Genomic DNA, 16,936 nt, shown 5'->3' with positions numbered 1-16,936 from the left:
CTTCAAAATGCCTCTTTTTGTTACCAGGGTAACCAGAAAAGAGCTGTCTGCCAGAGTTCCCGTGAGCCACACGACTTCTGCCACCAGAGACTACATTCCCCAGTGACACCAACAGGCTTAGCCACAAAATCAATAGGCAGACTTAGGAGGAGGAAAAGTTAAGGGCTACTCCAAGTCGACAGCCAGCTTTGTCCTCAATTAAGAAAACAGCACAGAGAAGGGCCCTTCTGGTGGCACAGAAGCAATCCTGGCTGCAAGGAAAGCACACAGAGCACCACACACGCAGAGAGGGGCGAGATGTCAGCAAAACCTTACGAGGAAGGGAAAAAATTGCTATCAGACACTAAGATGGGGCAGGTGAGCAGAGAAACGCTTCAAACCTACCTGGTGAACAAGTCAAGGGGCTGGACCAGCTCTTGGAGAACAGACACTCAGCATCAGGAGGCAAGATTACAGTCACAGGCTTTGCACGTAGCAGTCATGGCTGCGAATCAATCAGTACAGGAGAAGCAGAAGCAGCCACTCCCTCCAGCGTGGAAACGTGCACAGGGCACTAGGGTGGCGAATTTCTTTGTCTGCCTCAAGATCCCTACACACATGGACAGCAGCGACATTTAAACAAGGCTTGGGAGACAAGGTACACAGTGGTGCAAATAATACAAAATAGGACATAATGAGACAATCAGTGTCATTGGAAAACATGGACCAATGACATTGATGCAACAAAAAGCATCCATCCCAGCGGGCACAGAAAAGTTCTGCCGAGGATCCAGGACCACCCCCTGCCCCCCACTACAGACAGACTGAGCCAGCCTGTACATGGAGAGGCTAGAAATGAAGAAATCCACTCCTTGGGACAAGATATTTGTTATTCAACTTTATTTGTATGGTTGTTCTCTGGAAAGTTCTTCATCTTCAAAGCTAATTCTGAGAAAAGTAGCATAAGGCACATACAAAGAAGTACTTTTGTCTTATCACAAAGAGAAGTTCTATATTTTGTAATTTTTTTTTCAGGGTATTAGTGAGAAGGACTATTCATGCAAAGCAAAAAAAATTTAAGCAAAGGCCACAAATGTCAGGCCCGTGAAAGTATGTGTGGGCTGTCTTCACATTTGATTTCATGTCGATATGATTAAGTAAATACATGTGTGGAGATCTAATCGCATCATATCATACAATTCCCCGGTGAACCCTGGACATCCTGACAGAGGTGTGCTAGCTTCAGGCCAAAGCGTTTTGTTGAATTCAGTTTGTGGGGAGACAGATGAAATGGTGCTTCATGGTTTGGGTTTCCTAAAAGAAAGGGAAAATATTAGGGAGATGAAAATTAAAGAGAGACAGAGAATGTTTACCACAAACTTAATTATTTATCAAGAGAAGTGAAGTGAAAGTCGCTCTGCTGCTCCTGCTGCTGCTAAGTCACTTCAGTTGTGTCCAACTATGTGACCCCATAGACGGCAGCCCACCAGGCTCCTCCGTCCCTGGGATTCTCCAGGCAAGAACACTGGAGTGGGTTGCCATTTCCTTCTCCAGTGCATGAAAGTGAAAAGTGAAAGGGAAGTCACTCAGTCATGTCCGACTCTTAGCAACCCCATGGACTGCAGCCTGCCAGGCTCCTCTCTGTCCATGGAATTCTCCAGGCCAGAATACTGCAATGAGTTGCCATTTCCTTCTCCAATCAAGAGTCAAACTGCCTTTTATTCTAGAAACTACTACTCATCAAGGGCAAAGACAGGAAATTAAATTTTTCTTGTGGAAAACTAGCCGAGGTTTATATCCTTTCTCCGTACTAACCTATCAAACAACAGAGGGAAGCTGGCATCTTCCATTACAGTTTCCCCATTGCATTTTCATGAAAAATGGAGAGACTGAATTTACAGCTTAGTCCTGGGGGTGGGGGGGAAGCAAGGCAGGAGCAAGCAGGGGTAGTTGAAATGATCCACAGCTAGACTAGAGACAGCATAAAGCAGCATCCCGTTAGGAGACAGAACTCAGTCTCAGACTATAGACTGTTTCTCCTGGGGCATCAACTTAGCATCAATTTCAAATATAAGAAATGAGAAATCTTTCATAGTTCCATTCACGGCCATATTCTCCCTAGGACCATTTCTTCAAGCAAAATGCCTGGCATATGCATGAGTTATGAGATGGTTTGCTTTTAGACACAGAATGGTTTGCCCAGTGAAATGCGCCATGCCATGCATTTCAAGTTGCATTTTCAAGGACATAGGATCTCTCTGGGGGTCAGGGATGCGATTTAGGAAAGTGATTCTTGCCTTCCCTGCCAGGCATTTTGACCTCACGACAAACTTCTACGAACTAAATTCCAAACTAGAAGGCATAGGTTGTTGTTGTTCAGTCACTAAGTCATGTCCAGCTGTTTGCAACTCCATGGACTGCAGCACGCCAGGCTTCCCTGTCCTTCACCAACTCCCAAAGCTTGCTCAAACTCATGTCCATTGAGTCAGTGATGCCATCCAACCATCTCATCATCAGAGAAACAGGTAAAATGGCCTTGCCATAGGTTTTTTTTTTTTTAATCAGTCTATAGAGCCATCTGGCTACTGAAGGATTCTCTCTCAACTGTGTCATTTCATATTCAATATTTTTTATAAGTATCACATTAAATTGCATAATTTTAAAAGACTTTACAAGCGGAGTGAATAGAAATGCATTTAACTGTATTTATGAGTCTTTTACTGTTGAGGGGAAGGTTGCTATAAATATCAGCATATTTTCCTTTTCTATCATTCTTCAGATAGAATTCTAAAAGTTAACTTGCCAGTCTTCATTTTTTTCAAAATTGAGTCCTAATCCATTCCTAAGAAATGGGATTAGGGACACTAATCAGACTGAATTCTCAATTGTAACTTTTTTCTTCTACTTAGAAGAAAATTAAAAATAAAGAAATGAGATCGCTTCCAAATTGATCATCATCTGGACCTGAAGTGGAGGTCTGTGTGGTCACAAAATGAAAGAAAGCACCTGGGAAAGCATCAAATGATGGGCTAGATTTGCTTCCCTGGGGCTCAGACAGTAAAGAATCTGTCTGCAATGCAGGAAACCTGGATTCGATCCCTGGGTCAGGAAGATCCCTTGGAGAAGGGAATGGCAACCCACTCCAGTATTCTTGCCTGGATAATCCCATGGACAGAGGAGCCTGGATGGCTACAGTCTATGGGGTTTCAAAGAGTTGGACAATACTTTGGCCACCTAATGCAAAGACCTGACTCATTGGAAAAGACCCTGATGCTGGGAAAAATTGAGAGCAGGAGGAGAAGGGGACGACAGGATGAGATGGTTGGATGGCATCATTAACTCAATGGACATGAGTTTGGGTGGACTCCGGAAGTTGGTGATGGACAGGGAGGCCTGGCGTGCTGCGGTTCATGGGGTCGCAAAGATTTGGACACAACTGAGTGACTGAACTGAACTGAACTGAGTGACTAACACTTTCACTTTCAGATTTGCTTTGTAATTTGAATAAAGCAGTGATGAAACTTCCATAGTCGCAATAATACAGTGTGATGGCTGCTCCCACCAGCTCCAAGATTTCCTAAAAATACATCTTTTTTTTTTTAGTATCAGTATTTTATGTATAAGTGTAAGTATATTAAAAGGAGAGATATATACTATTCAAATTGGTCTTTGGTGCACAGTGTGGAGCCTTATGTTAGCTGATATTTATAAGCACTGGAGTTTCTTTTCCTGTCTACAGTGGGACCCTTTTGTCTGCCCTCCACTAGACAGGCTCCAAGTGTGACTGCAGACCTTAACTGAAGACTTGTTGTGTGTCCAGCGCTCATTCTCTCATCCTCTGTTTCTTCCTGCTCCCCTGGTATCAACAGCCGCCAAATCGGTCTTACCTGCTTCAGTGGAGGCATGGTACAGACAGAAAGGAGACTAAAAAAAAAAATTTTTTTTTTTTTTAATGAACAAGAACCCTTAGGGTACCAGAGCAAATTGTGAGCCTCACTGCCCTAGAGAATAAATACTTGCCCTCAAATCTGTTGGCAAGGTCAAATCATGTCAATGGAAACATAATGTTCACATGGGTATTTGCTAAAAGTCTGTTATACCAGATACTTTTATAGCTCTTAATGACCTTATCATCTTTTCTGTATAGGCCACAACATTTGAGTATTTTCTCTGTGTCCTCAATATCCACTTTCAGCATCTTACTAATATAATACATTTAGGGTTATCTGCTGAAGCCAAAGCTCCAATACTTTGACCACATGATGCCAAGAGCCAACTCATTGGAAAAGACCCTGATGCTGGGAAAGATTGAGGGCAGGAGGAGAAGGGGACGACAGAGGATGAAACTGTTGGCATCACTGATTTGATGGAGATGAGTTTGAGTAAGCTCTGGGAGTTGGTGATGGACAGGGAGGCCTGGCATGCTGCAGTCCATGGGGTCACAAACAGTCGGACACGACTGAGCTACTGAAAAACAAAAGGGTTAACTCACCGAACTGTTAAGAACCACATAATTCTTTTTCATTGTCAATAGAAGTTTAAAATTACAAGGTAGTAAGCATACTTGTCAAAGATACCTAAAGTGACTTCACCATATTGCAAACTGTTTCTACATGAGTGCTCTGGCTAATATTGAATAAATGGAATGTTTTTATATAAATCAATGAATAGTAATATCAAGTACTTATCATTGAATCTGGCAATATTTTTTTTCATGGGCAGCCAGCTTTGTGGTTTTTTTTTTTAGGTTGTATTGATAATTTATCGCCATTGTTATGAACATCTATTGTAAATTCCCCCACAGATACGTAAAGGAGTTCATGTGATAGATGCTGAGAACAGAATACTTCCTGTGCTTTCACTTAAATAAAGAGGAAGAAGCAGCAGCAGGTGCAACACAAACTTCCTCACCTGAAAGTCACACTTTTTACTAGAAATTGTATCAACCACAGCCTTCCTTGCCCTGGTGCCCAAGAAACGGGTCCAGGAGAGTTCACCAGCCCAGCAGCTCCAAGAAGGGGCAGCCCAGGGCCTCGGGAAGACAAACAGGTCGAATTGGAATCCACCTCCGTCACTAAGTGAAATGTGGTCTAGACGGCGGACAGTAATAAGCAAGCCTTCAACCCCAGAACGATGTGGCTACCTGGACAAGTGGAAAAGTAGAGCATGAAAAGGCCTAAGACTCTTCTTCCTCGTCTCCTTCTCCTTCTTCTTCTCCTGGTTCCTCTTCTCCTTCTTCAGCTTCTTCTCCCTCTGCTTCCCCTTCTGCTCCCTCTGCAGTTACTTCTTTTGTCTTTAACAAAAATTACACCGTTATGGAGACGTGTAAGGGTCAACAGATATGGTGAGGAAGAGTGTAAAATATCAGACTAGAGGTCAGGGCCTCCCACACCCCATCTAACACACACACACAACATACCCATACCACACACACACAACACACACACCCGCCACACATACACACCCCACATATATACCCACCACACACACATACAAGCCCAACACATACACACACCACACACATACCCCACAAACACATCACATACATACCCCACACACACCACACACATACTCCCCCACACACTCCCTGCATATACACCTACCACACACACATACACACCAAACACACACACAGAATACACATACCCCACACATACACACCTCACACACACACTCACCACATACATACACCTACCACATACACACCCAACATACAAAAACCACCACACACTCAACACACAACACACACATACCCTCCCAACACACCCCACACATACATCCACCACACACACACATCCATGCCCAACACACACACACACACAACCCACACACATACACTCACCACATATACACACACACAGACATCATCTTCCTAAACAGAGACGCTTCACCCTGGGATGGTTCTGCTGGCAATATGTTAATTCTAATGAGTTTCATGATTCCTCTCAAGCATATAGTCTTTACTTGTATTAACAGATTGTTCTAATACAATTACCTTTAAAAATTCAGAAAGCACTTGGAAGAATAAAACACAAAAAGAATCTCAGCAAAAAGAATTTTGTCAGAACTTTGATGAGGCTTTTAAACATGGAAGCTGGCTATATTTTGTTATACAAAGTAATTTCTTGAATCCAAAGTTATCAGCAACCTACGTATATAATCTGAAACTACTTGCAAATTAATAACCTGTTTGTCTTATTTTTATACATAAAAATGGGATTTTTTTTAAATGGAAGCTTGCCTAGCAAGAGAGGAATGAAAATTTATTATTGGAAAGATATAACATACAGATAATGAAAATTCACTGTATAGAATAGGCTAAAAATAACTTTTAGGTCTAATAATAGGGATGAGTTTGATAAAATAATATTAAAATAATGAAACAGACCTATATTTACCATCCCTGTAAAATATATGGCTTAATTACATGAATAAAAGTAGATTACAGAAGAGTATCCATGAAGGTTTGATAAATATGTGTGTGTATGTGTATGAGTGTGTAACTAGTGGGTCTCTCTGGGTAATGGGGTTATAAACTATTTTTAGTTTCTGTTTTTCTCTGTATTATCTAAACTTTCTATAAATGTCATGAATTATTTACAATTTTAAAAATCAGCAAAAATTTTGGGGGGGAGTTTCTTATGACAGTTGGGACCTTCTTTAATGTGAATGACCTTCCACTGAAATACCTAGACAATACCTGTGACTTTTGGTAAATATTCTATCTTTCCTTGAGTTTTCAATTTTAATTTAGCTCTCTGATTAGCATTTGTACTTTTTAATTAATTTTTATTGGAATATAGCTGCTATTTCTTTTCCTTTCCCGTGGTTGGTGTTTTCCTTTATGGGTACAGGAAGGACGGCGGAGAGGAAGGCTCTGCCCAAACAGTTGGAGGCTCTGATCAGCTGTTTTTACTTCTGATGGTCCCTCATTCCTTTCAATCCTGAATCCCTACAATGAAGATGCTCCACCTCAGCTTTTACAAACAAACTGACTGCACACTAAGCCCTGGAGCAAGGATCCCCAACTCCGGGGCCACGAACAGGGTGGTGGGCAAGCAAAAGCTTCATCTGCCATTCTCCATCCCCTCCATCACTCACATTACAACCAGAACCACCCCCCAACCCTGGTCCATGGACATATCGTCTTCCACGAAACCCGTCCCTGGTGCCATATAGGTTGAGAACTGCTGCCCTGGAGCGTCTTATTCACCGACTGAGAAAAGCAGGCTTCTGAAGGTTCCAAAACACCATGGGTGATTCTGATGCACACCAGTGGTTAAGAACCAATCTTCTACCAATACTTTGGTCACCTGATGTGAAGAGCTGACTCATTGGAAAACACCCTGATGCTGGGAAAGACTGAAGGAAAAAGGAGAAGAGGGTGCCAGGGGATGAGATGGTTAGATAGCATCACCCAGTCAATGGACATGAATTTGAACTAACTCCAGGAGAAAATGACAGACAGGGAAGCTGGTGTGCTGCAGTCCATGAGATCACAAACAGTCAGACACGACTTAGCAACTGAACGACAACAGTTGCTTTGACATATACACACTATTGATACTATATATAAAATAGATAGCTAATGAGAACCTGCAGTATAGCACAGGGAACTCAAATCAATGCTCTGTGGTGACCTAAATGGGAAGGAAATTCAAGAAAGTGGGGATATATGTATAACTGATTCAGTTTGATGACTATCAGTTTTAAATGATGAGCCCAAAAATGTTCACAAACAATAGTCTTAAAAGTCTTGATTATAGTGCAGGTCTAGCTAACCTGAGAGGATGAATAGAAGTAGGGAGAATCCAAGAATGTCCCTTTGGACCTATCCTCAGAATCCACTAACATTCTCAGAACAGACTCATCCACCTGTTGACAAGATTCCATCCCCATTAGGAATTAAAGTTAAAACTCCCCAACACCCAGCTAATAAAGTGCAGGTTCAACAGGCAAGTAGTTCAGTAAGAATCTCAGTTCCACTTTGCTTTTACATGTAATACCTCTTCCCCATTGTCAGCAATACAAAAACAGCATGCTGACCTTGCCAAGCTCAACCAATGAAAATTATCATAAAGCTCCTTATTATGGAGTCCTCCCCCCAGTGCCTGTGAAGGAGCAAGTCTGATAGGATCCAAATGTTTCAACAAGCAGGGAAAGAACAGGAAAGGAGAGGATTATCTGTGAAAATTTAGATTGAGTTAAAGACCTTCCTCAGTCTTAGATACCTTCTCTTTCTCTTTACTCATTTCCATTACTCATTTCAGTCACCAAAGAAAAGTAAAAGTTTTTTTTTTTCCATCAAACACAAGTTCCTCATGTAAAATAAATATTGTGTTTGAAATTAAATGGACCTTTTATTACAAGCTGAGCTAAAGAAGGCTGAGCACTGAAAAAGTGATGTTTTAAAATCATGTTGCTGGAGGAAACTCTTGAAAGTCCCTTGGACTACAAGGAGATGAAACCAATCAACCCTAAAGGAAATAAATCCTGAATATTCATTAGAAGGACTGTTGCTGAAGCTGAAGCTCCAGTACTTTGGCAACCTGATGCAAAGAGCATCAGGAAAGACCCTGATGCTGGGGAAGATTGAAGGCAGGAGGAGAAGGGGACGACAGAGGGTGAGATGGTTGGATGGCATCACCAACTCGATGGACATGAGTTTGAGTAAGCTCCAGAAGTTGGTGATGGACAGGCAGGCCTGGTGTGCTGCAGTCCATGGGGTCGAAGAGAGTCAGACGCCACTTAGTGACTGAACTTAACTGAACTGAAAAGCATTATAAACAATATACTTTCTATAAATGCCATGAATTATTTGCAATTTTAAAAATCAGCATAAGTTTTGGGGGGGAGTTTCTTATGACACTTGGGACCTCCTTTAATGTGAATGACCTTCCACTGAAATACCTAGACAATACATGTGACTTTTGGTAAATATTCTATCCTTGAGTTTTCAATTTTAATTTAGCTCTCTGATTAGCATTTGTACTTTTTAATTAATTTTTATTGGAATATAGCTGCTATTTCTTTTCCTTTCCCGTGGTTGGTGTTTTCCTTTATGGGTACAGGAAGGACGGCAGAGAGAAAGGCTCTGCCCCAAACAGTTGGAGGCTCTGATCAGCTGTTTTTACCTCTGAGTGATCCCTCATTCCTTTCAATCCTGAATCCCCACAATGAAGATGCATCATCGACGCAATGGACATGAGTCTGAGCAAACTCGGGGAGATAATGAAGGACAGGAAAGCATGGCTTGCTACAGTCCCTGGGGTCGAAAACAGCTGGACACAACTAAGCGACTGAACAACAGCAATTACCAGCATCAAAACAGTAGGCGTTCTTGCCCTTGACCTCTACTTGGCAACGCTTGGGTCACTTAGAACCTGTGTTCTCAGCATTGATAGAGCATCAGAATCACCTGAAGAGCTTCTCAAAACAATCTTCTTGGCTCCAACTCAGGGCTTCTGACCTTATAGATCTGGGGCCAGGCCTGAAAACACGTATTTGTAGAGGTTCCCAGGTGAGGCAGCTGCTTCTTCTCTGGAAACCCACTTTGAGAACCTCCACTGAAGCCTGGACTTCCCTGGTGGCTCAGACGGTAAAGAGTCTGCCTGCAATGCAGGAGCCTGTGTTCTCTCTCTTAAATCACACTGGTTGATGACGGCATGGTTGAGTGCTTACAAGTAGTAGGTTTGGTATCACCACCCGCCAAAGTCTTCATTTACCAGGGTGGGTTATGTTTGTTCCCATGCTGGTATATCCAAGTCAGTCTTATTGTAATTACACAACTTAAATAAATATCACAGGGACTTCCCTGGTGCAGTGGTTAAGACTTTGCCTTCCAATTCCGGGGGTACAGGTTCAATTCCTAGTCAAAAAGCTAAGATCACACGTGCCTTGAGGCCAAAAAACCGAAACATAAGACAAAAGCAATATTGTAACAAATTCAATAAAGACTTTAAAAATGGTACACATCAAAAAATTTTTTAAAAAAATAAGCACCATGGAATCCAATGATATATGAACATGAAAAGAACTTTTTTCCCATGTAAAGTTAATGGAATGCTTTGAAAAGACCAACATATGTCTGTCATCAAATGAAGTGTCAAAAAGCTTGGGTGCTAAGGAGGACTCCTGAAACCCAAAAGGAAAGAAACCAAAACTGGAATTTCTAGACAGACTACTGATTATGTTAGGAAGACAGCAGGTAGTTCTAGCCATTGGACTATTTTTTAAAGAAGCGATTTTTGTCCTGCATCCAAAAACTTGGCAGTAAATACACATCTGTATATTTCAAGTTAAAATAAATGTTTAAGGTCTCTACATTTCTGTGATTTAACATTTTAATTAAATTCTTCATTTGTTCAAATAACTCCCAGCTCCAAATATGAGACATGAGGTCTCCCTAGGAATGTTGGTTATTATTTGAGCATAGATCCTGTAAACAAACATGTTGGCCAGCCCAATAATAGTTTAAATTATATGTTACAGAGGATATATTTCATTCCTTTAAATTTTATCCTTAATATCACTAATATTGTTTTATAACTTCTCTTTCATTGTTTTAAATGTACTTGTATTCTCAGTACTCACTTATTTAATACTTCTTACTTTGTGCAACTCTTTTTTTATTATTATTATTATTTTATTTGCCTGCTCTGGGTCTTAGTTGTGGTGCACCGGCTCAGTAATTATTGCATAGCACAGGGAATTCTACTCAATATTTTATAATAACATGTAAGGGAAAAGAATCACACATGAATCACTTTGTTACACATCTGAAACTAACATAACACTGTAAATCAACTATGTTCAAAAAAAAAAAAGAACACCCACACACACACAAATAGTAATGCTCCCCCTGGGTAGATCCACACTAGAAATCCTGGAACCATGTGGTTACTTACCTATGTCACATGTCTTCCAGACACTAAATGATGAGCTGCATGTTTAAAGCTCCTGGTGTCTAAGGTACACACCATGGTACAAGACTACAACTAAGACTCAGTATTATCCGCTGCCTTAACATTGGTAAAATTGGGAAGACTTACAATGGCCTGACCACTGGCTCCCCTCCCCGTCTGATCCCACAAATTAGGTCTCTCACCCAAGCAGCCCTCGGTATCAAGGGACCAGATGCAGTGCCTGCTTTCACCCCAGAATTACTCAATCAGGCCAACCATGTCCCCCGTGTGGACTCGGGGACACCCCACCCTCTTGATTCTACACAACCTGCCTCCCACAGCCCTAGTTGTTCACACTGTTCCCAAGAGACCCTACCCCGTGTGGCCCTGCACTGTGTGGATGACCTCATCCTCTGGGCTTGGAGAACATGTGAATAATAAACCCTGTCCAAACCTGTGGCTGATTCATGTCAATGTATGGCAAACACCACCACAATATTGTAAAGTCATTGTCCTCCAGTTAAAATTAATTAGTTAATTAAGAAAATAAAATAAGCCCTGTCCATCTCACTTGTCCAGTGAGTGTGTCCAGTTGTGTGTCTGCCATTCCCATAACCAGAGGGAGGGAATTCCTCACTCACTAACAAGGTAAACAGGAGGCCATCAAGTAACACCAGTGAGAACCACACAAGCAGTATAAATGGTGCACTATTCAATGGGATGGGAAGGAAGAAGGGAGACGGCATCGCCACTGAAGGACTTGGTCCAGCTTGGCCTGACTTATTGATGACACCTTCACCACAAAAGGTGAAGGCTTCAGAGCCCCTATTTCTCCATTCACCTCCAAATGTATCTCCAACTTATTTTATTTCTCTTCTTGGCAGGCTAAAGGAGGACTTGCTGGGAATGTGGGTCGAGTCAGCTTCTCTGTATCATGAACATGGAGAAATGTTGGAAAAGCTGCAATTCTCTCACCTAAAAGATGCTTTTGTTAAGCACAACACAACTGTGAAATATGCTACTGTACCTCTTCTGCTGCTGTCTCTCCCTCTTCTTCCTTAAATCCACAAACAGAAATTAAATAAAAACATAAGTTTTAAGTTGAATCTAAAAATTAAGCAAACTATATAGCCAATACTTGGTAATAACTGTAAATGGAAAGCAACTTTTAAAATGGCATAAAAATTTTAAACTATAAAAAATTTTAGTTAAAAAAATAAATAGAAATTAAGCAAGCTATAATAAATGCATATTTACCAAAACTAAGAATATCAATTTATTGAGAAAACATCAATAGCAAAGATATGATAACTGAGCAATGCTTACTTATTTCATGCATTTTATTTCAAGTCCTTGGAATATTATAAAATCAAAGACATATTTTCATCACTCTTACTCCTAAGAAAATACAACTAATTAGTAATACTGCTTAATTATATGTTTAATACTGTTCTATATCCAAAGCATATTGCAGACCTATAGAGCTATCAAGGAAAATTCAGACTATATATGTAAGCAACTAGAAAATTTGAACAAAATTATGTCTTTTCTGCTTTTATGACCTTATAAGTATGCCTTACTTCAGTTCTGAACCAATTAATAAAAGTAGATTAAAAACTTTTCCTCCATCAGAACAAATAACATTTCTAAACCATTTAAACACTGAGTCCTGGTTAAAGAAAGAAACTTAAAGTTAAGAAATGATAAAACCATTTCCAGGCTCAAACAGGTCTCCACTCTGCCAATGCACAGAAGTTTCTATTTCCCTGGGATCAAAGTAGGAAAACCAGGCAATACCTCCTAAAATTGCAAAGAAATAAGAACCTTCACATCCTTTCCCAGAATGGCCCTCTCATGAGCCTTTCTGGGGCCAGAGTATTACAACGGCTTTAATTGGGCAGGAAGATCTGGTTCTAAAAAGTAGTCCCTAAACATTCCTAATGCCTTTCAAAGCAGGCAGTAAGTTCATGGAATTCTGGACCAGAGGAGTTGAAAGCAACCTCATAATTACCTATATCCTCTTACTCAGTCTTTTCTTTGGACAAATGAGGACACAAAGACCACAGGGTTAAGTAATTAGACAAAAATCAGAAGCCAAGTAACACAATCAGGACTTACTCTGAGACTCTCTGTTGTTGTTGCTGTTTAGTCACTAAGTGTGTCCAACTCTTTGTGGCCCATGGACTGCAGCATGCCAGGCTTCCCTGTCCTTCACTATCTCCCAGAGTTTGCTCAAACTCATGTCTATGCAGTCAGTGGTGCCTTCCAACCACCTCATCCTTTGTTGCCCCCTTCTCCTGTTTCCTAACTTAGTGTTCTTCCTACTCCACCACACAACCTCTCAAGATTATCACAGAAGACAAGTCATGGAGGGCCTGCCATATGGCCACCTTCTCTGGCTCAAGTTCTTGACCAGCTCCAGAACAATACTCTCAGATTTCTGATGCTGGCAAAGAAAATACAGAAAGCCCGATCCAGCCGGCTTAACCTGAGTCAACCCAAGAGGTGTCCCAGTACGGGGAATCTCTAAACTGAAGCTGGCAACACAGCAAGTCTTATAAAGTTCAGGAAAAGATAGTCCTGCACTTGTTGCAGAATCCGAGTGTTGGTTTTTCAGCAATGTGTTGAATATTAAATGTCTTTGATATTGTCTACCTCTGCCAATGCCTTGTCTTTCCTTCACCATGACTGCCATCTTCTCTCACCAAAATTACATCACTTCTAGGCTTCCTTATCTCCAAGTAACTCTCCACACTATAGCCAGAGATATCATTCTAAAAGACATCCCAGGGACTTCCCTGGTGGTCCAATGGTTGGGAATCTGCCTGCTAAAGCAGGGGACACAGGTTCCATCCCTGGTTCAGGAATCTCCCACATGCTTCAGGGCAACTAAACCTGTGCACCACAACTACTGAGCCTGAGCTCTAGAGCCTGTGCTGAGCAACAAGAGAAGTCACTACAATGAGAACCCCGTGCACCGCAATTAGACAGTAGCCCCTGCTAACTAAAACTAGAGAGCCCACACACAGCAAGAAGATCTAGTGCAGTCAAAAAATTTAGTTAACTTAAAAAAGACAATCCACCTCATGTCTAAAACCTTCCATCTTTTCATGATAAATCCATAATCTTTAGGATGGTTGAGAGGCCGTCATGATTTGGCTCTTGCTCACCTTTCTAGTCACATCATGTTTTACTTCAGCTAATGATCACATGTAACTTTCTCACATCAGCCACACCTTCCAGGACACTGCATACAATGATATTTTCAAGGAAGACTTTCCTGACCCCTAGGGGCTTCCCTGGTGGCTCAGTAGTGAAGAATTTGCCTGCCAATGCGGCAGAATCAAGTTTGATCCCTAGGTGGGGAAGATCCCCTGGAGAAGGAAATGGCAGCTCATTCCAGTTTTCTTGCCTGGGAAATCCCAAGGACAGAGGAGCCTGGCAGGTTACAGTTCATGGGGCAGCAGAGTCAAACCCAACTTAGCGACTAACCAACAACAACAACAAGGGATGAGTTAAAGAATCCCCTTATTTGCTCCCACAATCATCATTTATCGGCCTCCCTGACTGTGTGCTCTTGGGGGCACATGTGTCCTTGTTCATTTTTGGGTTTTCAGGACCCAGCTACTGTCTGGAATAAATACAATAAATGTATTAAGTGACTAAATTAATGAACCTGTAACTCTTTTAGATCTATTAACTCTTTAGATCTCAAAGAACATTCATTTTCTTCTTATCCACATACAATCAAATTAGAATTCACACTACATAATACAGAACTATCAGCTATGTAGAGTTTTACACTTTCTAAATCCAATTATTTTTATTAATTGTGTACAGTTGAAACAACTGAGTTAACAAAACCACACTATTAAAAATGGGGTTATCCTTAGAGCTAGGCTGGAGGCCACTAAGAGTTCTTATAGGAATAAGTGGTCATCTCAACTTCTAGAGGTTAGCTAGCAGCAATTACCACGGAATCTAGGGCTTTTATCAATACATGAATTGACCTTGATTTCTTGAAAGAGGCATTAAATATAAAAAGTAATTGCTCAGAGAATTTCTAGAGATACTTAGCCTCAAAAGGTCAAGTAAAGAAAAACAAATATTGTATATTAACACATATATGTGGGATGTAGGGAGAAGGCGATGGCACCCCACTCCAGTACTCTTGCCTGGAAAATCCCATGGACAGAGGAGCCTGGCAGGCTGCAGTCCATGGGGTCATGAAGAGTCGGACACAACTGAGTGACTTCCCTCTCACTTTTCACTTTCATGCATTGGAGAAGGAAATGGCAACACACTCCAGTGTTCTTGCCTGGAGAATCCCAGGGACAGGGGAGCCTGGTGGGCTGCCGTCTATGGGGTCGCACAGAGTCAGACACGACTGAAGTGACTTAGCAGCAGCAGGAGTGGGATGTAGACAAATGGTACAGGTGAATCTATTTGCAAATCAGAAGTAGAGACATTGACATAGAGAACAAATGTATGGACACCAAGAGAGGAAGGAGGGGTGGGATGAATTGGGAGACAGGAATTGACGTATATACACTCTGTGTATAAAATAGGTAACTAATAAAAACCTATTGTATAGTACAGGGAACTCTACTCAGTGCTCTGTGGTGACCTGAATGGGAAGGAAGTCCAGAAGGGAGGGGATATATGTATACATATAGCTGATTTACTTTGCTGTAATGTAGAAACTAACACATATTGTAAAGTAACTATACTCAAATTAAAAAAAAGTTTTAAAGGTCATGTAAGCTTTGAAGAAACTTGGCTAAGACCATCATCAGCTCTACCAGAACAGAAGCTCATTTTCACAGCTCCATCCCTGATCCCTGCACTGCCTGGCATGAGGCAGCATTCAATCTGTCAATAAAATGTTGAATTAAGGTATTTATGTATGCCATTCCTGCCTCAAATCTTTCTTAGGAGGAGATGGGATATTAATTAAATAAAAACTTCAATGCCCATCCTACAGTTCAGTTGCTCATTCATGTCCGACTCTTTGCAACCCCAAGGACAACAGCATGCCAGGCTTCCCTGTCCATCACCAACTCCCAGAGCTTGCTCAAATTCATGTCCATCATGTCAGTGATGCCATCCAACCATTTCATCCTCTGTCATCCCCTTCTCCTCTCGCCTTCAATCTTTTCCAGCATCAGGGTCTTTTCCAATAAGTCAGTTCTTTGCATCAGGTGGCCAAAGGATTGGAGTTTCAGCTTCAGCATTAGTCCTTTCATTGAGTATTCAGGACTGATTTCCTTTAGGTTTGACTGGGTTGATCTCCTTGCAGTCCAAGGAACTCTCAGGAGTCTTCTCCAACACCACAGTTCAAAAGCATCAATTCTTCGACACTCAGTTTTCTTTATGATCCAACTCTCACATCCATATATGACTACTGGAAAAACCATAGCTTTGATTAGATGGACCTTTGCTGGAAGAGTAATGTCTCTGTTTTTTAATATGCTGTCTAGGTTGGTCATAGCTTTTCTTCCAAGGAGCAAGCGTCTTTTCATTTCATGGCTGCAGCCACCATCTGCAGTGATTCTGGAGCCCCCAAAAATAAAGTCTGTCACTGTTTCCACTGTTTCCCCATCTATTTGCCTTGAAGTGATGGGACCGGATGTCATGATATTGGTTTTTCTGAATGTTAAGCTTTAAGCCAACTTTTTCACTCTTCTCTTTCTCTTTCATCAAGAGGCTCTTCAGTTCCTCTTCACTTTCTGCCATAAGGATGGTGTAATCTGCATATCTGAGATGATATTGATATTTCTCCCAGCCATCTTGATTCCAGCTTGTGTTTCATCCAGCCTGGCATTTCACATGATGTACTCTGTATTTAAGTTAAATAAGCAGGGTGACAGTATATAGCCTTGACATACTCCTTTTTCTATTTGGAACTAGGCTGTTGTTCCATGTCCAATTCTAACTGTTGCTTCCTGACCTGCATACAGATTTCTCAGGAGGCAGGTCAGGTGTTCTGTTATTCTCATCTCTTTAAGAATTTTCCACAGTTTATTGTGATCCACACAGTTGAAGGCTTTGGT

The 16,936-nt window shown here is 41.3% G+C and overlaps 1 protein-coding gene across 3 annotated transcripts in view; it reads right to left on the bottom strand.

Annotated features, from left to right (window-relative positions):
• Positions 1-862: 862 nt before the first annotated feature.
• Positions 863-16,936, bottom strand: part of SH3BGR (SH3 domain binding glutamate rich protein) — a 77,614-nt gene continuing 61,540 nt past the window's right edge. For 2 of the 3 annotated variants that reach the window (XM_055569718.1, XM_055569715.1), the window contains 3 exons: positions 11,911-11,940; positions 5,123-5,272; positions 863-1,293 (listed from right to left, as the gene is read on the bottom strand). In XM_055569718.1, the coding sequence (XP_055425693.1) occupies positions 5,156-5,272; positions 11,911-11,940 (147 nt within the window). In that variant the 3' untranslated portion in view covers positions 863-1,293; positions 5,123-5,155. The remainder of the gene's footprint in view (positions 1,294-5,122; positions 5,273-11,910; positions 11,941-16,936) is intronic. The other variant, XM_055569716.1, reaches the window with a different exon arrangement.

This window comes from Bubalus kerabau, chromosome 2 (assembly GCF_029407905.1).
Source record: "Bubalus kerabau isolate K-KA32 ecotype Philippines breed swamp buffalo chromosome 2, PCC_UOA_SB_1v2, whole genome shotgun sequence".
Lineage (NCBI taxonomy): Eukaryota > Metazoa > Chordata > Mammalia > Artiodactyla > Bovidae > Bubalus > Bubalus kerabau.
Note: the sequence above shows the minus strand (reverse complement) of the source record. Positions and strands in the feature narration are given on the sequence as shown.